The sequence below is a fragment of the Rhineura floridana genome, chromosome 7, assembly GCF_030035675.1.
Source record: "Rhineura floridana isolate rRhiFlo1 chromosome 7, rRhiFlo1.hap2, whole genome shotgun sequence".
In the NCBI taxonomy this organism is placed as follows: Eukaryota; Metazoa; Chordata; class Lepidosauria; order Squamata; family Rhineuridae; genus Rhineura; species Rhineura floridana.
In genome coordinates, this window is record NC_084486.1 from 125,587,229 (window position 1) to 125,609,645 (window position 22,417).

At 41.7% G+C, this 22,417-nt stretch overlaps 1 protein-coding gene across 9 annotated transcripts in view; it reads left to right on the plus strand.

The window, feature by feature from the left end:
* SCHIP1 (schwannomin interacting protein 1) overlaps positions 1-22,417 on the plus strand; it is a 133,241-nt gene that overhangs the window by 104,382 nt on the left and 6,442 nt on the right. For 5 of the 9 annotated variants that reach the window (XM_061637184.1, XM_061637179.1, XM_061637181.1 and 2 more), the window contains 4 exons: positions 13,944-14,061; positions 14,572-14,769; positions 16,086-16,209; positions 19,931-20,024. In XM_061637184.1, the coding sequence (XP_061493168.1) occupies positions 13,944-14,061; positions 14,572-14,769; positions 16,086-16,209; positions 19,931-20,024 (534 nt within the window). Of the gene's footprint in view, positions 1-13,943; positions 14,062-14,571; positions 14,770-16,085; positions 16,210-19,930; positions 20,025-21,955; positions 22,007-22,417 lie in introns of all 9 variants that reach the window. The other 4 variants (XM_061637182.1, XM_061637180.1, XM_061637186.1 and 1 more) reach the window with 1 other exon arrangement.

The following is a 22,417-nucleotide window of genomic DNA, read 5'->3' on the forward strand; positions in this document are numbered from 1 at the left end:
TAGGCTTGTCTAAATAGAAATGTTTTAAGCATACACTGAAAATAATATTGTTTGCTAAACATTGTCTTAATGGACGGCCACCCTTCACTTGGCCTCAGCCCTCATAGGAAAATCACATGTTTTAAGCACCTACTTTTTATGCCATTTTTCTTCAGTAGTTTAGGAAACTGTAGGCACATTCTACCAGCCCACATTCTGAAATACAGGAACTCATCATGACAGTCCCACTGAAGCTGCACCTTAAGAACATAAGAAAAGCCTGCTGGATCAGGTCAATGGCCCATCTAGTCCAGCATCCTGTTCTCACAGTGGCCAACCAGTTACCCGTGGGAAGCCTGCAAGGAGGACCTCAATGCAAGAGCACTCGCCCCTCCTGAGGTTTTCAGCAACTGCTATTCAGAAGTATACCACCTCTGCCTATGAAGGCAGAGCATAGCCTTCATGGCTAGAAGCCACTGATATCTTCCATGAATTTGTCTAATCTTTTAAAGCCATCCAAGTTGGTGGCCATCATTGCCTCTTGTGGGAGCAAATTCCATAGTTTAACTATGCGCTGTGTGAAGAAGTACTTTCTTTGGTCTGTCATGGGTCTTCCAACATTGAGCTTCATTGGATGTCCACAAGTTCTAGTATTTGAGAGGAGAAGAACTTTTCTCTATCCACTTTTTCTGTGCTGTGCATAATTTTATACACTTCCATCATGTCACCTTGCCTTGTCCCTAAACAAAAAAGCCCCAAATGCTGCAACCTTTTCTCAAAGGGGTCACTCCATCCCCTCAATAATGTTGGTTTCCCTCCTCTGGACCTTTTCCAACTCTACAATATCCTTTTTGAGGTGAGGTGACCAGAACGGTATACAGTTTTCCAAATACAGTCGCACCATAGATTTGTATAACGGCATTATGATTTCGGCAGTTTTATTTTCAGTCCCTTTTCTAATTATCCTTAACATGGAATTTGACTTTTTCCCAGCTGCCACACACTGAGTCAACATCTTCATCAAGGTACCTACTATAAGGTCTTGTTTCTAGTGAGTCACCACCAGTTCAGACCCCATGAGCATGTATGTGAAATTATGATTCTTTGATCCAATATGTATAACTTGCTTACATTAAACTGCATTTACCATTTTACCACCCATTCACTCAGTTTGGAAAGGTCCTTTTGGAGTTCTTCACAATCCCTTTTTGTTTTAATGACCCTGAACAATTTAATATCATCAGCAAACTTGGCCACCTTACTGCTTATTCCTAACTCTATAGCATTTAGTTTAAAAGCACAGATCCCAAGACCGCTCCTTGGGGGACTTCACTTTCTATAGCTCTCCATTGGGAGAACTGTCCATTTATTCCTACTGTCTGCTTCCTGTTTCCCAGCCAGTTCCTGATCCACAAGAGGACCTCTCTCCTTATGCTGTGACTGCTAAGCTTACTCGAGGATCTTTGGTGAGGTACCTTGTCAAAAGCTTTTTGAAAGTCTTAAGTACACTATGTCCACCAGTTCACCTCTATCAATATGCTTGTTGACACTCTCAAAGAACCTCAATGGATCCATCTCAATTTAAACATGTAAGCCGATATATGCCACCCCAATGTCCTGATAGATATCCAAATGAAATTGACATTTATAAGAAATATATTGAAATGTAGCAAGAGCAGTAAGGTCCTCTGACCATGGCATAATAGTAGGTTGGTATTTGTCCTTCCAGGCTTTAAGCAGAAGTTTCTTAGTGACCTTAAGGGCTTGCAATATCCAATTTTGTTGTCCTGCCATTAGTCCCAACAACCACAGGAATATAATTTAAAAGTACATAGACACCTGCAAATATCAAAGATTTCTCCAGTACAAAATTAATGCAGACAATAACTTGAGACCAGAAGGTAGTATTCAATGCTAATCCTGCTCAGAGTAGACCAACTGAAGTTAATAGACAGGACTAACTTAGGTTCATTAATTTCAGTGGATTTACTCTTGAGTAGAATTTAGTTGGATACAACCCACTCTGACTGCATGTGCCCGCATCATATGCTTCAACGAAGTATTTTAAGCATTACACGTATCTATCTCCATTAGACAGTGCCTTCCTATAAAGACGTTGTGGAGTCTGGTTTTTTGAGCTGCCATCAATGTCCAGTTTTAACAACAATACCCATCAAGATGTTGCTAAACCATTCACCGTGTTATTTCTGCATACAGCTCATACTAGTAAGCCAATCATCTGGGCTTCTACATGGATGGGCATGTCATTTTGCTGCCTGGGGTGAAGGTCAGGATGGTGCCCTGTCCATTCCAGGTACAAAAGCTGGCCACTAACTTAATGGGACATTGTCTTCCTCTGCCCCTAAGGGCAGTAGGCTGGCTTAGGGCAGGCCATGTAAAACAGACACTTCTGTTTTCCCAACACCTTGCTGTTGCTCTCTGCTTCCCACCATCTACTGCCTGAGGGGCAGCCACTTCACTCTACCAAATAGTAAGACTAGCCCTGATCCTGATCATATGTGTGGCTCCTGGGAAGTAAGCCCTATCCTGTTTAGCCTGCTTACTCCAGAGTTGGTGTGTGTAGGACTGCATATTTACAGCACAATCCTATGCATGGCTACTCATAAGTACGTCCTTTTGAGTTGAGCGATGCTTACTGTCAGGTATCTAGAGGATTGTAGTGTTTGTCTCCTTTAAACCTGCTTGTTCTCTCTCTGAATTCTTTAACATTTTAGCTACATGTGTGCCCATATTAGGAACAGAGATTATGACTCATTCAAAGGAACATGGAGTTCACCTTTTCCCCTTTGCAAACAATTCTATAATAATGCAAAGGAGAACAGTATATGCTATCACGTCCTTCCCTGAGTAGCTATAATTTATGCTTCAGTCCTAAAACCCACTAAATATCTTGTGCAGCATAAAAAGACATGGCATGAAAATGTAAGTATGCAATTATTCATTATATACTGCATATTAATAATGCATTCAAAGAGCCATTAAAGTAAATGGAAAATAATATTTTACTGTCCATTTCCACTGAAGAATAATACAAGATTAAATCTCATGGGGGTTGGTAGCGAACAAGGAATAGCATGAATCAAAGCCTATGTTTATTAGTTACAAATGTCTTGTCTGGCTGGTGATATGTTTTGTTTACCATCATATTTCAAAGTGCAGCAGTTGCAAGCACTCTTGGATGAAACAGATTATCTTGACCCATCCCAGTCTGGGTTCAGGCCTGCTTATGGGACTGAATCGGCCTTGGCTGCCCTGATGGATGACCTGTGTCGGGAGAAGAACAGGGGGAGTGCAACCCTGTTATTCTTACTTGATCTCTCAGCTGCTTTTGATACCATTGACCATGGTATCCTTCTGGGCCGACTTGGTGAGATGGGTATTGGAGGCACTGTTTTACAGTGGTTCCGATCCTATCTCCAGGGTCGCTCTCAGAGAATAGCATTGGGTGACTGCCTTTTGGCCCCCTGGCAGTTGTGCTGTGGGATGCCACAGCGTACCATCTCTTATCCCCCATGCTGTTTAACATCTATATGAAGTCCTTGGGAGCAGTCATCAGGAGATTTGGGGCGAGGTGTCAGCAGTATGCTGATGATACCCAGCTCTATTTCTCCATAACATCTGAATCAGGAGAGGCCATGCAAGCCCTGGACCACTGCCTGGACTCGGTGGTGGGCTGGATGAGGGCCAATAAACTGAGTCTGAATCCTAGCAAGATGGAAGCACTGTGGGTTGGTGCTTGCCAAGTTCGGATAATTGGTCAGTTGCTTGCTTTGGATCAGGTTGTACTCCCTCTGAAAGAACAGGTCCGTAGTCTGGGGGTGCTCCTGGATCCATCTTTGTCACTAGAGGCCCTGGTGACCTCCGTGTCTAGGAGTGCCTTTTACCAGCTTTGGCTGGTAAGACAGCTGCAGCTGTTTCTGGACCAGAATAGCCTGACCACTTTTGTCCACACACTGGTAACCTCCAGGCTGGATTATTGTAATGCGCTCTATGTGGGGCTGCCCTTGAGATTGGTCCGGAAGCTGTAGCTGGTGCAAAATGTGATGGCGAGAGTGCTCACTGGGGCAGGGTATCGCCAACATGTTACCCCGCTGCTGAAAGAATTGCACTGGCTGCCCATTTGCTACCAGGCCAAGTTCAAGGTTCTAGTTTTGGTGTACAAAGCCCTATACAGCTCGGGACCAGGATACCTGAAAGACCGTCTTACTCCTTATATACCCAGTCAATCACTGCGCTCTGCAGGTGAGGGCCTCCTGCAGATACCATCTTATCAGGAGGTTCATTCTGCACAATATATGAAATGGACCTTTAGTGTGGCTGCACCTACCCTGTGGAATTCCCTTCCCTTGAATATTAGGCAGGTACCATCTCTGCTATCTTTTCTGGACCTTTTGAAGACTTTCCTCTTTCAGCAAGCCTTTTATAGTTGAGACCTATCCCAGTCTGCGTCTGTGTTAGAATTGCTTGTTAATATGTTTTTTTAATAATATGTTTTTAACCCTTTTAAAAGATGTTTTTAAAGCTTTTTTAAAAAAAATGTTTTTAACATTGTTTTGTTTTAATGTATTTTAAGGTCTGTTTTTATGATGTTTTAAAGTGTTTTTAGCATTTCTGTTTGCCTCCCTGGGCTCCTGCTGGGAGGAAGAACGTGATATAAATCAAATAATAAATAAATAAAAATAAGTTCTTAATGAAATAACAAATTCGGAATAATTCCCTTGTACGTTTCTGTTAATGTATGGATATTCCATATCTGAGAGAAAAACATATGCTTTGGTATTGTCTACAAAGTCTCAGTGGCTGAAAATCACAATTAGCATATTTATGGCTTGACATTACACAGCTGAGGAATTTTATCATGGGAGATGGTTGAGTATAAGTCCAGATGGCCAGAAGCATAACATCACCACAATCATAATAAACACCTTTATGGAAGAATTGCTTTATGGAAGACCAGCTGAATGCATCATTATAATAACGTTTTAAAGAATAATCTCTTATTTCTGCCTTGCACGCAAGTTAATAGTACTTTAGCAGGTGTTCTCCATATATGCAAATACCTGTCCAGTGGGTGAATTTTAAATTTAATCCTTTTACATGTGCATGTAGCTTCCACTGCAACACATTCCTTGTTTATGAAAAAATGATGCCTAAAATTGCAGGGAAGTGCTACAAGCCACCTTGTGGCCAAGATCATGGTCGGTTTTAGGAAAAGAAGAATCATTATGTACATTATGGCAGTAAATACGTTGTTAAAGCATCACCTGCTGATTTAAACAAGCAGAAAAGGCTCAAAGGCACTGCTTTTCAGCCTTTCTGGGAAGTGGCAGTGGTTTAACAGTCAGCCCCTCTTCTCAGATTGGGGATTGTAGCTCTTTCCAGGACTACACTTCCCAGGATTTTTGGGGGGAAGCCATGACTGTTTAAAGTGGAATAAAGGCCTGGTATGGATGTGGCCAGGGACAGCTTTGGTTTAAATTTGGGCAGGAGACTGCATGTGTCTGCTGTAGAATAAAAAGGTAGGGAAACCCTGAGAAACGATACTGTTAACAGTGTTTTCCTTTTGGAAAGAAAAGGGCTTCTCCTCTGCCCAGTGTCCTCCCACCCAATCTCCTTACCTTCCTTCTCCCTCCCTAATCCTACCTTTCCTCCCCATCCCTCTCCTTTTCCCCACTCTCCCCTCCCTGCCTCTTCCCCTGGGGTCAGTTTCATCTATCCTAAGCATGATTGCACAGGAGTAAATCCCATTGAACTCAATAAGCATGCAAATCATTAAACCTGCCCTCTGGACCTCCCTCCTATCTCTTCCCTTTTGCCCCTCCCCTCCCCCTTCTTTTGCCCCTCCCCATCCTCTCCCCCTCCTGCCTGCTCCCATCCCCCTCCTCCCTCTGCCCTCCCTCCTGCCCTGTGGTCAGTTTCACTAATCATAAACATGATTGCAGGGGAGTAAATCCCATTGAATTCTATAAGCATGTAAATAACCAATTCTCAGCAAACTTGCACAGGATCCCATTTCTTATCTCCTGGATTAAAAAGCAGAGAAATTCACTAATAGGCAAAAAACCTTGCAGTTTAAGAACGTACCTATAGCCACCAGATATTTCTATCGCACTTTAAAAAGCAGGGAAATTGGGCAGCTATAGTGAATGCACCAGGGGAGCAGGAGACCTGACTTCCTCTGAGATATTGTACTTTCCGACAAATTTGTCAAAATGCAAACACAATTTGGGTTGGTCTTTCACAGTCCAATCCACTTCCTGTGTAACATGGAAGAACTTGGTAACATGTGCCTCTTTTCTTCAGAGGGATAACATTCTCATCACTTTTTCCATGAGGTTTCTGCAGTGCCAGAGAGTGGTCTACATGGGTGTGTTGTATACATGTACAAAGCTCCCAAAGCTTTCGGTGGGAGCGGGAGAAATTTGTCAAAAAATGAGTTGATACAGAAATCTGGTGAGGAGCATGTAATTATTGTGATACTGGTTTAAAAGAGGGTGTGTGGCCAGATTTATTACATGTTGATTGACACACTTTGGGGGATCTCAAGGGGATTTGAATGGGAAGGAGAAAAATGAGCTGTTGAACCACTGCCAAGATGTTCACATCCAGGGAGCAGAAGTCGTTTCACAGAAGCTGCTAGGCACACATCTGCCTTGTTTGCCAAGTCTTTTCTAAATGAATGCCAGTTAAAACTAGGTGGCGTATTAATAGAGAACTTATTTTCCAGGCATTCTGAGTTTATTTGTTCAAAACCAACTTTCCAGATATTCTGATTGAATTGTTTATTAAGCTTTATATACCACTTAATTTAAAAAAAAGCCCTGTACGCGGTTTGAATGAAATGGTATAAATATGTTTTTAAAAAATGATAAAAACAGACTTTAAAAACAGCAGACATAACAAGTTTATCAAAACATAGATAAAATCAACTGATTTTTAAAAACAAATGTACATAATAAAATGTCTAGGTAGCTTTGCCTAAACATAAGAAAGTTTTAGCAGATGTTGAAAGCAGTACATGGAAGGTGCCTGCCTAATGTCAATAGGCAGAGAGTTCCAGAGAATAGGTGCCACCACACCAAATATCTATTAAGTTGATTTAAATATCTGTTGAGTAATTTTTAAATGCTTCAGCTTGCACTTCTTTTTTTTATAATTAGGGAAACCATTCCTTGCTAGTAATGCATGAGAACAGATTTTGCATTTCTTTCATGGTACTAATAGCCATTATGAATATGCACAAAATTATAAGTACTCTGGGTGTGAAGAAGGTCCCTTTGAATTTGGTGGCAGCCATTCTGCATGGCAGCGGAGCACTCAGAGCTAATCAGGTGAACAGAAAATTACTATTTTGGACACAGGCAATAGCAGCTGCTTACATTTCTCTAAAATGATGTAAAATAGGGGTTGCTAAAAGTAGATCAGGATCCCTGGGTAATTTGCAATTGTTCAGCAAGGGTTTCTGATTCCCCATTAACAACAGGAACAATTAAATGGGTTTTCCCACCTAAATTAGGTGGTTGACATGAAGCCGGCCAACCAGCAGTGGTCTTTTGTGTAAAAGGACTATGAGCTCAGTGCATTTCTGATACTGAAAACAAATTTCTAGGGTTAGAATGAGCTTGGAGAAATCTTTAAGTTGTCTTTAAGTTTGTCTTCTGCATGTGGCTGCAGTTGGTAGTTCTTGGGATTTAGTAAAAAAAAAAAATCTGAAGTAGAACTGGCAAGCCTGAAATCTGCGGTTCGGAATAAACCTCCCCCCTGGGATAAAAACCAAAGAAATGATGAAATTTTAAAAGGGGTAGGCCTAGAAGTAGGCATTGTGAGAGCAGGGGCACAGGATATAAATTCAGAAGAGCAAAATTACCACAGGCCTAACCACAAGTGCCAAAGACACTTGAAGAGAGACACTACTTACAAGTGCCTGTACGCTAATGCTAGGAGCCTCCGAACCAAGATGGGAGAACTGGAGTGCTTGGTCTTAGAGGAGAGCATTGATATAGTGAGCATAACCGAGACCTGGTGGAATGGAGAAAACCAGTGGGATACAGTTATCCCTGGATATAAACTATATCGGAAGGACAGGGAAGGACGTATTGGTGGCAGAGTCGCTCTATACGTGAAAGAAGGCATTGAATCCAGCAAGCTCGAAACCCCCAAAGAGGCGGACTCCTCCACAGAATCGTTGTGGGTGGTGATACCGTGCCCCAGGAGGGACTTAATACTGGGAACGATCTATCGTCCCCCTGATCAAAATGCTCAGGGAGACCTGGAGATGAGATATGAAATTGAGGAAGCATCCAAACTAAGAAAGGTGGTAGTAATGGGTGACTTCAACTACCCGGACATAGACTGGCCGCATATGTGTTCCAGTCATGACAAAGAAGCAAAGTTTCTAGATATTCTAAATGACTGTTCCCTAGATCAGTTGGTCATGGAACCGACCAGAGGGATGGCAACCCTGGACTTAATCCTCAGTGGGGACCGGGACCTGGTGCGAGATGTAAGTGTTGTTGAACCGATTGGGAGCAGTGACCACAGTGTTATTAAATTAAACATACATGTAACTGGCCAATTGCCAAGAAAATCCAACACGGTCACATTTGACTTCAAAAGAGGAAACTTCACAAAAATGAGGGGATTGGTAAAAAGAAAGCTGAAAAACAAAGTCCAGAGGGTCACATCACTCGAAAATGCTTGGAAGTTGTTTAAAAACACTATATTAGAAGCTCAACTGGAGTGCATACCGCAGATCAGAAAAGGTACCGCCAGCGCCAAGAAGATGCCAGCATGGTTAATGAGCAACGTCAAGGAAGCTCTTAGAGGCAAAAAGTCTTCCTTCAGAAAATGGAAGTCTTGTCCAAATGAAGAAAATAAAAAAGAACACAAACTCTGGCAAAAGAAATGCAAGAAGACAATAAGGGATGCTAAAAAAGAATTTGAGGAGCACATTGCTAAGAACATAAAAACCAACAACAAAAAATTCTATAAATACATTCAAAGCAGGAGACCATCTAGGGAGACGATTGGACCCTTGGATGATAAGGGAGTCAAAGGTGTACTAAAGAACGATAAGGAGATTGCAGAGAAGCTAAATGAATTCTTTGCATCTGTCTTCACAGTGGAAGATATAGGGCAGATCCCTGAACCTGAACTAACATTTGCAGGAAGGGATTCTGAGGAACTAAGACAAATAGTGGTAACAAGAGAGGAAGTTCTAAGCTTAATGGACAATGTAAAAACTGACAAATCACCGGGCCCGGATGGCATCCACCCGAGAGTTCTCAAAGAACTCAAAGGTGAAATTGCTGATCTGCTAACTAAAATATGTAACTTGTCCCTCGGGTCCTCCTCCGTGCCTGAGGACTGGAAAGTGGCAAATGTAACGCCAATCTTCAAAAAGGGATCCAGAGGGGATCCCGGAAATTACAGGCCAGTTAGCTTCACTTCTGTCCCTGGAAAACTGGTAGAAAGTATTATTAAAGCTAGATTAACTAAGCACATAGAAGAACAAGCCTTGCTGAAGCAGAGCCAGCATGGCTTCTGCAAGGGAAAGTCCTGTCTCAGTAACCTATTAGAATTCTTTGAGAGTGTCAACAAGCATATAGATAGAGGAGATCCAGTGGACATAGTGTACTTAGACTTTCAAAAAGCATTTGACAAGGTACCTCACCAAAGGCTTCTGAGGAAGCTTAGCAGTCATGGAATAAGAGGAGAGGTCCTCTTGTGGATAAGGAATTGGTTAAGAAGCAGAAAGCAGAGAGTAGGAATAAACGGACAGTTCTCCCAATGGAGGGCTGTAGAAAGTGGAGTCCCTCAAGGATCGGTATTGGGACCTGTACTTTTCAACTTGTTCATTAATGACCTAGAATTAGGAGTGAGCAGTGAAGTGGCCAAGTTTGCTGACGACACTAAATTGTACAGGGTTGTTAAAAGAAAAAGGGATTGCGAAGAGCTCCAAAAAGACCTCTCCAAACTGAGTGAATGGGCGGAAAAATGGCAAATGCAATTCAATATAAACAAGTGTAAAATTATGCATATTGGAGCAAAAAATCTGAATTTCACATATACGCTCATGGGGTCTGAACTGGCGGTGACCGACCAGGAGAGAGACCTCGGGGTTGTAGTGGACAGCACAATGAAAATGTCGACCCAGTGTGCGGCAGCTGTGAAAAAGGCAAATTCCATGCTAGCAATAATTAGGAAAGGTATTGAAAATAAAACAGCCGATATCATAATGCCGTTGTATAAATCTATGGTGCGGCCGCATTTGGAATACTGTGTACAGTTCTGGTCGCCTCATCTCAGAAAGGATATTATAGAGTTGGAAAAGGTTCAGAAGAGGACAACCAGAATGATCAAGGGGATGGAGCGACTCCCTTACGAGGAAAGGTTGCAGCATTTGGGGCTTTTTAGTTTAGAGAAAAGGCGGGTCAGAGGAGTCATGATAGAAGTGTATAAAATTATGCATGGCATTGAGAAAGTGGATAGAGAAAAGTTCTTCTCCCTCTCTCATAATACTAGAACTCGTGGACATTCAAAGAAGCTGAATGTTAGAAGATTCAGGACAGACAAAAGGAAGTACTTCTTTACTCAGCGCATAGTTAAACTATGGAATTTGCTCCCACAAGATGCAGTAATGGCCACCAGCTTGGATGGCTTTAAAAGAAGATTAGACAAATTCATGGAGGACAGGGCTATCAATGGCTACTAGCCATGATGGCTGTGCTCTGCCACCCTAGTCAGAGGCAGCATGGTTCTGAAAACCAGTTGCCGGATGCCTCAGGAGGGGAGAGTGTTCTTGCACTCGGGTCCTGCTTGCGGGCTTCCCCCAGGCACCTGGTTGGCCACTGTGAGAACAGGATGCTGGACTAGATGGGCCACTGGCCTGATCCAGCAGGCTCTTCTTATGTTCTTATGTTCTTATGCTTACCCCGTGGTAGAAAGAGTGGGTCTCTGCTTGCCTTCCCTCTTGCAGGCAACTGTAAACCCAAAAGTAAAAGCAAATTGGATGTGTGAGTTCTAAAGGCAATTATGTAATTTCTTTTTCAGGCATGTAAACTGTTTCCAGTGTGAGAAGCACCATTATTTGCATGTTCAGTTTTTTCTAGTCATAGTTTTCTATATGCTAAAATTTCAAATTTTGCACAGCTGCAGCTTGGAAAGGTCTTTGCTAAACTCACCAAGCAATCCTAAATCTAGGAAGGTGGTGTAACTTAAGCTGGCTGAAGTTAAACTGTCTTAAAATGTGCCAGTTCCTATCTCCATTCAGCAGCTCTTGGGAGGGGAGAATGCCACCTCAGCTGGCAGAGCCCAGTGGAAAGAAAATAAAAGCAGCAAAAAAACAGAGCTATTGTATGTTTTTACTTAGACCACCCTTTTTCTCAGCTTAATTTATGCCAGAACTGGAGGTCACATGACTGAGCTGTAGGGGTACAGTGTGAGTCCTCCTCCCCTTGGCCCCAGCCCTGCCACACCCACAGAAGGCTTAATTTACACTGGTCTCAGCTGAGCCAGGAGGGACAGGGTTTTCCTGGCTGAGCCAGGATGAGGAACTTACACTGTTGTAGCCCAACTGTGGGACCCAGCTGGCTCAGCCAGAGATCCGCCATATCCCCAGCTTGGCATGAAAACAGCATCCCTGTGTCCTTCTACCTGAAGTTGCTCAGCTGAAGGATATGGTGTTTAAATATTTAAAGAAAATACAGTGAAAATAAAATTTGAATTCTTCTGCAGTCTCCCCTGCCTTATAGTATCACTTTTCACTTGTAATGACACTGTGTGCATTCACCCACCTCCAACAGTTTTGCTGCCCTGGGCTCCTTTTGAGAGGAAGGGTGGGATATAAATTTAGTAACAACAGCAGCAACAACGACTGATGGATGATCTGGAATGGGAAAATTCACAATGTGCTCATGTCTTGACGTGAGATAAGTGACATGATATCTGATAGCAATCAAGAGGAGAGCTCAACACAAGGATACCATTTGCAGCAGCAACTCCATTTTCTGCATTGTTCATCATTCTCCCAGAAATATCAAATACAGGCAAATTTAAAGTCCGTTCTAAAACAATTTGCTGCTCAATTGGCTTGTAAAACTGCCCATCATTCCTTGTGTTGGACAGCACACAGCTGGATGTGGTGCAGACACATTTCCTCATCAAGCTGCATCAAGACAGACACATGTTCTCATTTTGAATGTGGAGAGATCAGGGAGAAGTTCACTCCTTGAACCAACTCACACTTGAGGAGCAGTCAGTTCTGAAAAGTCCTTGTTGTTATGTGCCTTCAAGTCAATTATGACTTATGGTGAGCCTCTGAATCAGCGGCCTCCAATAGCATCTGTTATAAACCACCCTGTTCAGATCTTGTAAGTTCAGATCTGTGGCTTCCTTTATGGAATCAGTCCATCTCTTGCTTGGCCTTCCTCTTTTTCTATTCCCTTCTGTTTTTCCCAGCATTATTTTCTTTTCTAGCGAATCATGCCTTCTCATTATGTGTCCAAAGTATGATAACCTCAGTTTCATCATTTTAGCTTCTAGTTCTGGTCTAATTTGTTCTAACACCCAATTATTTGTCTTTTCATAGTCCATGGTATGTGCAAAGCTCTCCTCCAACACCACATTACAAATGAGTTGATTCTTCTCTTATCTGCTTTTTGAAAAGTCCTAGCATTCCATATTTTGCATTGAAAACAATGTTTTATGGATTATGGATATAGTTAGCAATATATAGAATGTGTATTGGCAGAATATTGGCAGAATATGTACCAGCAAAGACACTTCTTCCTTTTTTTAAAAAAAAAAGAACCTTAAATATAAATTTCTGTCAACCGACCTAAGAGTCCAACAAATTCACTTTGAAGCCTAAACCTTTTTAAACTGCTTTACAAAGAGCGTTCTGTGAACTACTAACTGGAGTTTTATTTTGCCAGAGTGTAGCACTCTTGGGCTGTAAACACACTAGTTGACAGATCAAAGCATTTCCATTAGCCACATGTGGAGGGGGAACAGGTTGATCTGCCAATCAGTTGTGAAATCTCTTTGAAGCTGACTTTTTAAAAAAAACGCACTCAAGCTGCTCCCTCCAGGTTTTACACTAAAAGAGAATGGGGTTTGACTAGCATCGTGTGCCCCTGTTTCCAGAAGAGAGAGGTGGAGATGCACTGGAACAGGCAGAACAGTGAGTGTGTTTGTACCCTTGCTTAATAACTCAAGAAGAAAAGGCAAAGGAATTGTAGGTTTTGAGGCATAGTTTCACAGGGGTAAAGTGGCACTAAGGCAATTTCCCACATTTTTAAGGTTGCCTCCCTCATTTTATTTTCACTCTGTCCTAAAAGTCTCTGAAGGCACAATGATAGAATTTGATGCCAGAAGAACATCAAATGGCCAGAGCTACAGAAAGAGTTGTTTGTTTAAAGGGATGGGGATGTATGCTGGCACATAATTCACCAAGGGCCAACATAAAACCTTAACGAGTAATGAAGCTTCTCCTGGACCATACCACTTCAGGCTGTAGCGAAAGGGATACACTCTTACCTGGTAGTAAGCCCCGCTGAATGCAGTTCTTAAGTGCAGCAACAATGAGTGGCACAGAGTGATGGTAAATACTGAGGAAGAATACTTGATTTCTACTTTTGGAGAAATTGCTGTTCCTCTTAGGGCTCCTGTGTGACTTCTCTAAGCCAAGCCAAGCCACTAAGCTGATTTGATACCCTTGGAACCAGTGTATTGCAATGGAGTGGAGAAGCTTGAGATCAGAATTAATGTCAGCTGGAGGAGGCTTTTATAGTGATTTAGGCTGCTGTCCTAATCATGTGTAAGTCCTATTAAATTCAGTAGGACATTCCCTGATAAATGGGATTAGGATTGCAGCCAGAGTGCATCTTGTGTCAATGCAAAAGTGATCATCCAGTCTGTCTTTCTCTCTTTTTCCCCCAAAGGTTACAAAGTGGGATGAATTTACAAATTTGTTTTGTAAATGATAGCGGTAGTGACAAAGATAGTGACGCTGATGACAGCAAGACTGAAACAAGTCTGGATACACCTTTGTCTCCCATGGTGAGTTTCAGTTGCAATCTTAAAGGAGGTCTTTAGCTTTAGAAAATTGTTGGGAAGGATGAACCACCCAAATTCCACATTGTACGTACTTCTGATGAGATGTCATTGTGTCACACTTATTTATTCCATGCTTGTTAATAACAAAGGCCTGGCTTTCATTTGCTCGGGCTTGTAGCCATTCTCTAATATCTCAGGCAGAGTTCCTTCCCAGCTCTGACATCTGAGATCCTTGTAACCAGAAATGCCAAAGCTTTCAGCCTAAGACCAAAGAATCAAAACACTTAATTCTTCTGGTGTCCCCAGGGCTGGAGGGCTGGTTTGGTTCTGGTTCATGCCAAGAGTTCAGTTCCAGTTCACATGGGCAAATGTAAATGTCATTCACATTAAGTTAGTGTTACTACTTATTGTTTTAATTTGTTGACTAACTGGCTAGCTGCTGAATCAGAGAAGCCTGGTTGCACATATGAGACCTTAGAGCTGATGTGCGTGTATGTTGTAACCTTTTTCTAGAGCAAGCAGAGCTCTTCCTATTCTGACAGAGACACTACCGAAGAGGAATCTGAATCTCTTGATGACATGGATTTTCTCACAAGACAAAAGAAACTTCAAGCTGAAGCCAAAATGGCCTTGGCGATGGCAAAACCAATGGCCAAAATGCAAGTAGAGGTGGAAAAGCAAAACAGGAAAAAATCTCCAGTAGCTGACCTTGTATGTATTTCACAAAAGATCACTGCCCTACCAGTTGTTTTGATTCTTGGGGGTCTCCCAAATCTCCATAAAACTCAGAGAGGGCTTTAATAGGTTTGGAAAAGCTTGTAGTTCTCCTTGATCACTAGAAATGAGTTTTAAGAGTAGGGTAAATTTCTTTAATGTATTGAAGTCAGATCATGCAGGGAAAATAAATTTCATGCCATAAAATTTCTTTGCATTGCTATTCTGAGAAATCAGGATTTTTACAGTAATTGCCCAAGCAGTGTAGTTGTAGTAGCAAGGAAGAAAGCTTGTGTGGGCTGTGAATTTGTTGAACTAATTTAAACTAATTCCTCAGAGTTCTCTGTAACAAGATGAAGAAACTCCTTTCCCCATTTGTCCCTAAACAGCCAGGATCCTCTGATCCTGCCTTTTCTCAGCCTTCTCAAGGGCACTAAGTTGTGTGTATGGTTGTTCACTCAACCTGTGTCTTAGCCCACCACTTCTCAAGTTCTTAATTTGTGCACTCATTCTGAAGTTACTAGATTTTCCAGGCCTTAGACAAAAAGTGAGGTGTTCTATGAGAATGTGGTTATGAGAATAATTACAAGAATATTTTAAGTCAACTTGGTAATAAAGACTTCTGTGTCCTGTGGTTCTTTGTTTAAAAAAAGAAAGAAAGAAGCTTACAACCTTTTCTCTAATGTTCCAGGACAGCATTCAACTACCTTTTTGCAGTACTAGCACAAGGTGATTTCCTCTCCTCACCTCCCTGCATGCTCTGCGCCATCCCCAAATCTGCTCCAGGGGGGACCCCCCAGAACAGATTTAAGGGGGGTGCTGGAGAAGGAGAGGGGGAGATTGTTCCATCATGATCCTTGTGCTGATGGAACCTTAGCCTTAGTGCAACACTGACTACAACCCCCAGTTTTTGGTTTTAATATTGGTGTATCTAGGCATGAAATTCCCCCCAGCCAGTTTGAAATGGTGCAACCCAGGAAGAGCTGTACCATGTGATTCTGCTGCATATGTAGACTGGATATAATATGCTGTCCTGATAGACTTTAGGGAGTATCCTAACCCTAGTGTAGCACTCTTCATTTGTAAGGGTACAAAATATTTAACGTCCTATTAGGTGGCATGTAGAGTTTAGATACTTTATGTGTACGCTGTCTAGTGACTAGTACTCAGGATACTTCATATATAGTAAGTTATCGTTATTAGCTGTTACTACTACTACATTAGAAAGCATGCTAACAAAAGTTTTTTTTTGTAAAAATGTGTATTGCTGGCAATGCAGGTGGCCTAAAGTGTTTTTTAATTATTCTTTTTAGCTGCCACACATGCCTCATATCAGTGAATGCTTGATGAAAAGAAGCTTAAAACCCACAGACCTGAGAGATATGACAATTGGCCAGCTACAAGTGATAGTCAATGATCTACATTCACAGATAGAAAGTGAGTCTCCTGCACTGGTGTTATATTTCTCTCCTTTCAATGTTTATGGTACCTCGGCTTATATGAAAAAAGGCTGTTTGGATGCATGTGAGAGCTGACATCAACACGGATCCAGGGCTGGGCCATAGCTCATTGGTAGAGCATCTGGTTTGCATGCAGAAGGTCCCAGGTTCAATCCCTGGCATCTACAGAGAGGGTTAAAGAGACCCCTGTCCAATATCCTGGAGAGCTGCTGTCAGTCAGTGTAGACAGTGTTGAGCTAGATGGACCAATGGTCTGACTCAGTATAAGGCAGCGTCCTATATTCCTACATGCGGTATAGTCCATATAGGATTGTTCCACCTCCAGTATGAGAGGGAAATCTCTTCAAAGGACATTGGGGGCTGTCATCCCAAAAGCAAGTTTTAAATCAAAATGTATTGGGTTTTTTATTCTGCAACAATACATGTTCTAATTTAGTACTATCCTGTGGTGTGCCATTTTTCTTGCATTTTTCTCTTGGATACGGAGAGGGGAAATAACTGGTCTGAAAGTGCCTTCTGAGTTTCAAACATTAGATCAAAAATGGCTATTATTCAGTAACCAAATGCCAAGGGAAAAGGTGGTCCTTTCCATGTCTTTCACTTTTTAGCAATCCTTGAAACAATAGCATATAAATATAATTGCTCTTTTCAGTTTTATGATTTAGGATGCTTTTGCATGAGGTACAGAAAGGTGAGATAGAAAGCATGCATTTCTGGATCTCATGTGAAAGGGAGTAGTCAGTCCCCATTGCTGTAAGATGGGCATCCTGTCTTCACAAGGGAGAATATGCACTTTACTTTATAGAGGATGTATGCTTCTTCCATTTTTGCATGAGACCTGGAACTGTATAGAGAAGGGGAAGCATGAGTTACCCACGTTTCAATCTCCCTTCCGTTACTTTGCATCTTGTGCAAAGGCACAAGTAGATGAATTCAGCAGCTTCCCCCCTTCAACATTCCATACTGTTTTCATGTCTGTGAAAGATCCGTCTACCCAGAGCTTGGAAGATTAATTTTAAAAAGGAATAAATTACAATTACTATTACAAGGCCCCCCAAAGGAGTAAATTACTATTACACTTGCAATTGTTCTGAAAGGAATTGATTAATTTATGGTTACTCAAAAGTAATCGCTACAATTACAGCTGAGTTACTTTAAAAAAAACCCTAGAGTGCCTACAAGGTGCTGGCCTTGGCTGCTGCACACCTAAGCAGCCAAAACATTAAAAATAAACATGCACACAGAGAGGTAGTAGAATAATTCTTTTTATCCATAACATAGCAGTGGTGGTCTCTCCACTGGTAAGGGAGGTGGGGAGGGTAGCAGAGGCCACTGCTCAGAGCTTCACACATCAAAACAAGTAGAACCCCCCCCGCCCTCTCTCTCAGCCAGCAAGCACTGTCTCTCTCACTCAACCACCTCCTGGGCCCTGCACTGCCACCAACTAAGGCACCTCCACCCAAGCAAACATTTTCTACTGGGGTGCAAAAATGTTAAAACACTGCAAATGCAGCAAAGTAGCCAGGGTGGGCGGCAGAGGCCGCTTTGCATGCCAAGTGCAAACACAGTATTCACACACAGAGCATTGTCTCTCATCTCCACAGTTCTTTATCTCCATTCAGCTGCTGCCTCCTTCTCCACCTCCTTCTCCTCCTCCTTCATCCACATTCTTCTCCACCACCATCCATTTTTTAAACAATTTTTCTCTCCGCTCCACCTCCCGTCTTGCTCTCCACCTTCCTCATCACCTCCTAAACACCCACAGAGCATGAGGGAAAAGCGATGCTGTGCAGAAGTCCAGTTTGAGGCACATGATTTTCATCCATGAATCAGAGGAGCAGAAGACTTCCCCTGCTCTCCCCTGGTCCAGTAACATCTAAAAATAATGCTGGAAACATTACAATTACACCTCAAAAGTAATAAAATTACTCCTTCTTCTGCTACAATCATTCCTCAAAAAACTAATAAATTATAAGCAATTCATTTTTCATAACCAGTTACTTTCAAGCTCTGCTTCCACCGGACTCTTTTTCTTTTCTTCTTAGAGCCAAGGAACCTTTATGCTTTTCAGAGTTATGGATATGAATTCATTATGGACAGAAAAGGCTCAAAATAAAAAAAAATAGCAGATCACTCTGTAGTCCATATTGATGTGTGCTTATTAATTAGTCAAAGCAACTTCAGTGTGGCTGTCTGCCAAAGCACCTGTGAGATATGTTCAGCCAAATGTGAATAATTCTCCCCTGAAGTCTGTTAGTGCTATCTGCTGCTTTGGAATCTCTGCTGGGATGTTAGAAAACCAGTTGATATGCTAAAGAATATTGAGAAGTCATTTCTACCATTGCAGCTTAGTTTTAATTTCTGAGGAAAGGATTGAACAAGAGATGCACATTTTATGTACCTTTTGGACATTCTTGATTGTGTGTGTGTATTTAAAAATCCGCTTGCTTGCTTGTATATCCTGCCTTTCAGAATAAAAATCCTCCCAAGGTAGTATACATTTTTTTTAAAAAAAATGATAACTATGGGTGTAATTCTGTAGGTATTTACACAGAGCTGAGGGGAGTTAGGATATGACAGATCTCCGCCTAAGCCAGCTGGGTCTCAGCTCAGCTGGACTATGACAACGCAAGTCCCTCATCCTGGCTCAGCCACAGCTCAGCTGGCAAAACCCCGCCCCTCCTGGCTCAGCCAAAGCTGGCATAAATTAAGCCAGCATAAGTCCTAAAAAAGAGACATTCTGGGAGTGTCACAAGGGCAGGACTGAGAGGAGGGAGACTTACGCTATATCCAATATCTGTTCAGCTTGGTCATGTGACCTCCAGTCCCAGCATAAATTAAGCTAGGAAAAAGGGTGGTCTAAATAAAAGCAAACAATAGCTCTGTTTTTTGCTGCTTTTATTTTCTTTCCACTGAGCTCTGCCAGCTGAGCCAGCATTCTCCTCTCCCAGTGGTTCTTGAACGGAATTAAGATCTGGCATACTTTTAAACTGGTGTAACTTCAGCTGGTTTAAGTTGCAGTGGCTTCCTCAACATAGGATTGCTCCTAGCTGTGGAGTACCAGGGGAGTGAATGAATCCCACCATTGTGGTACTACCACTGAGAAAGCCTTGTTTCTGGTAACCACTAACTTCACTGTAGTCAATGACAAGATAGAGAGCAAGGTCAAGGGCACAATGCAGGCACTTCCTCATACCATTGGCAGATGTTGTGGTAGGAGCAAAAGCTGCTTTCTTGCCTCAGTTCAGATAGGGTGATATCTTAGACGGCAGAGTTCATCTCCCAGCCATTGTGTTGATGCACCCTAGAGCCCCAGGCCTTGATGGATCACACCCAGTGTTGATTTTCCATCACATCCCACAGCTGGACAAATGCCAGATGTTCCATGGGTTGCTCCTAACTTTCGGAATGAAAAGAGTGCATTCCATTTTAAAAAGTCATCCTTGATTATCTCATGGGACCTACAGTAGCGTCATTTTGGTAAAGCTTGTTTTTAACAATCGTAGCCACTGTTTGTGTTCCATTACTTCATTGCCTTATTTATATGCAAGCCAAATACCGCTCCCAGCACTTCTAATTCTTTGAGTGAGCTGTTGGATTTCTGTACCGTGGTGACTAACAGATTCCAAAACAATAGCCACAGGGAGAGCCATTGCTACATGAAATTAAACTCTTCCCCTCCCCTTTTCTGCTGTCAGGCTTGAATGAAGAATTGGTGCAACTGCTGCTAATTCGAGATGAATTGCACACAGAACAGGATGCTATGCTGGTAGACATTGAAGATTTGACCAGGTTGGTAACATTTTCTGATAAGTTCTACTGTGAAGGTCTGTTTGAAGTCCATTTGGTTGTGATGATTTATTTTATTTTAATTAATATATAAAATGCCCTTCATACAAAACTGGATTTCAGGGCAGTATACAAAGTAATTTAAATATTACATGAGTATAACACAAACCAACAATATAATGAAATCAAGATGAATAAAATGATTCAACCAGTTAAAAATATAATCCAAAATGCCTGAGCAAATAAAAAGATTTTAACCTGATGCCAAAAACAATGGCATTCCACAGTTGAGGCACCACCACCGGATAGGCCCTCTCTTTTGGTCATGCATAATGTGCTTCTTCTAAAGATTTTAACACTGAGAAGGGCATATGATATATCACTGTCTTGGGAGGGTGGGAGAATGCTTCTCTGATTTTTAATGCTAAAATATCCTCAGCCAAACTGTTTTCTGATCAATGCTAGCTTGGATCATACCCTAAAGCCACAGAATACTTTTCTTTGGACCAACCAAAATGTCACAAGATCATGAGCCAGGTCAGAACTTTTTACCAGGCTGGAACTCTTCATTGGACAAAAAGTGGGTGGAAGGGATTTCTAAAACAAAAACAAAAACTAAGCATAGTGTTGCAGCCTCAGAATGTGGTTTTTAAGATGGAATGCAAGAGAAGTTATGCAGACATTATTAGATTAGTCTTGCAAGGTTCAGTTATTCAGTTCTGTCTACAGACCTAATCAGAGCTTATATCATAAAAAGTGCATCTGTTTCGGTAATGTATATTTACTACTATTGCTGCTGTGGTGGTGGTTGGAACTAACTGCTGTGTTTTGCTGCTATTTTTCTAACCATATAAACACCTGTTGCTGTGACTGGTGTAAGCAAATGGCAGATTTGGACAGCAGGGTACTTCTTTGTGATCCATGCTCTCTATCAGATTCCCAATGAAGCTTCTTTGATCATTGACTCAATTTATAATTGAACATCCAGTGCTTAATATTTGCTCTAGTTGCTTGCGGCAAGATGGTGCTAGGTTTTTTTTAATTTTTTGATACTAGGAAATGTGCAACTTGGAAAATTTGTCCAGGGAGACACAGAGAGTGGTTCTAGGGACAGATCCATCATTCTGGAATCTGCCTTTTTGTTGCCTCCCTCTCTCAGTCAGAATTCTGACTTCAGTTCTGATTATCTCCTCCTTTGATAATGTAGCTGCCACCTTCTTTTCTTAATTTTCCCTTCCTTTCCTCAATTATCTTTCCTTAAAGCTCTTACAACTTTTTTCTCATTCCTTACTTTACTGGATAGGCAATATGCCCTATTAACAGCTTGCCCCTCCATACTAAAAGCTTTTGTTAAATATTCAGTCTCAGCTGGGAAACCTGTCTGGCAATTGAAAAGACGAAGACCTTCAGATCTTTGACCTGGAGGGGCAAAATCAATCAGAGAGACTTCAAACATGACTTCAACACCTGGGAATATTCAAAAAGCAAAGTCTGGGTGTACCTTGACCTTAGGTCTTCACAGTTCTAAGGAGAAGACCAACAACAGTGCCAATAACTAATGACTGTACACGTTTTGTGTAAAGTGATTTAATTTCTCTTGTCAAATAGTGGAGCCTGTTGCAAAAATTAAATGGGGAGGTGCAGTTCACAATTACATCCTCCATAATGAAAGCAATGATGTAGTCTATTAGATGGATGAAGTTACTCTCTTCTGATACGATTCATAGTATCTTACCAACCGTCTGAATATACAGTAACTTGGAATTCATTACTTACGCTATCACCCTTGCTGGACCTTTCACTCAAATGCTTCTCATCCTCTGCTGGCATTTTTAATCTTGAGGGGAAGAAGTCTGTCATCTACAGACAGAGATGAGACTTAATTGAACCAAAGCAAACCCAACTCTTTTTTTTCTGTAATATTTCTTTTACAGTGCGGCCCCCTATCAGTACCATGGTAATTTAGCACCATTGCTGCAGACAAGGTAAAATACTGTAAAGCCTGGACTTATCCAGATCTCTTTAATCCAGGCCTTTCTTTATGCACTCTACGTACCTTATGTTCTTTCCTTCTATCAATCCTTTGTCACCCTCTGTCCCAGGTTATTTTCATGTTTCTCAGATTGTCTGGTTAGGGAAGGTTCAATGATAAAGCAGCAGCCAGAAATGCTAAATCGCCTTTCTTACAACTTCCTGCTTTATGATGTTTCCCAAATGTTCCACTGCACTGACACCTTTGCAACTCCAGAAGAAATATTTTCTCCTATTACCCAGACTATATTTTCAGTGGTGTCTACTCCATTTGGATACAGATTGCTAAATTTCTGGTGGATTGGAGTTGCATGATTAATTCATTGTCCTGTCACACATAATGGGATTGTTTCACAGACCAAAAC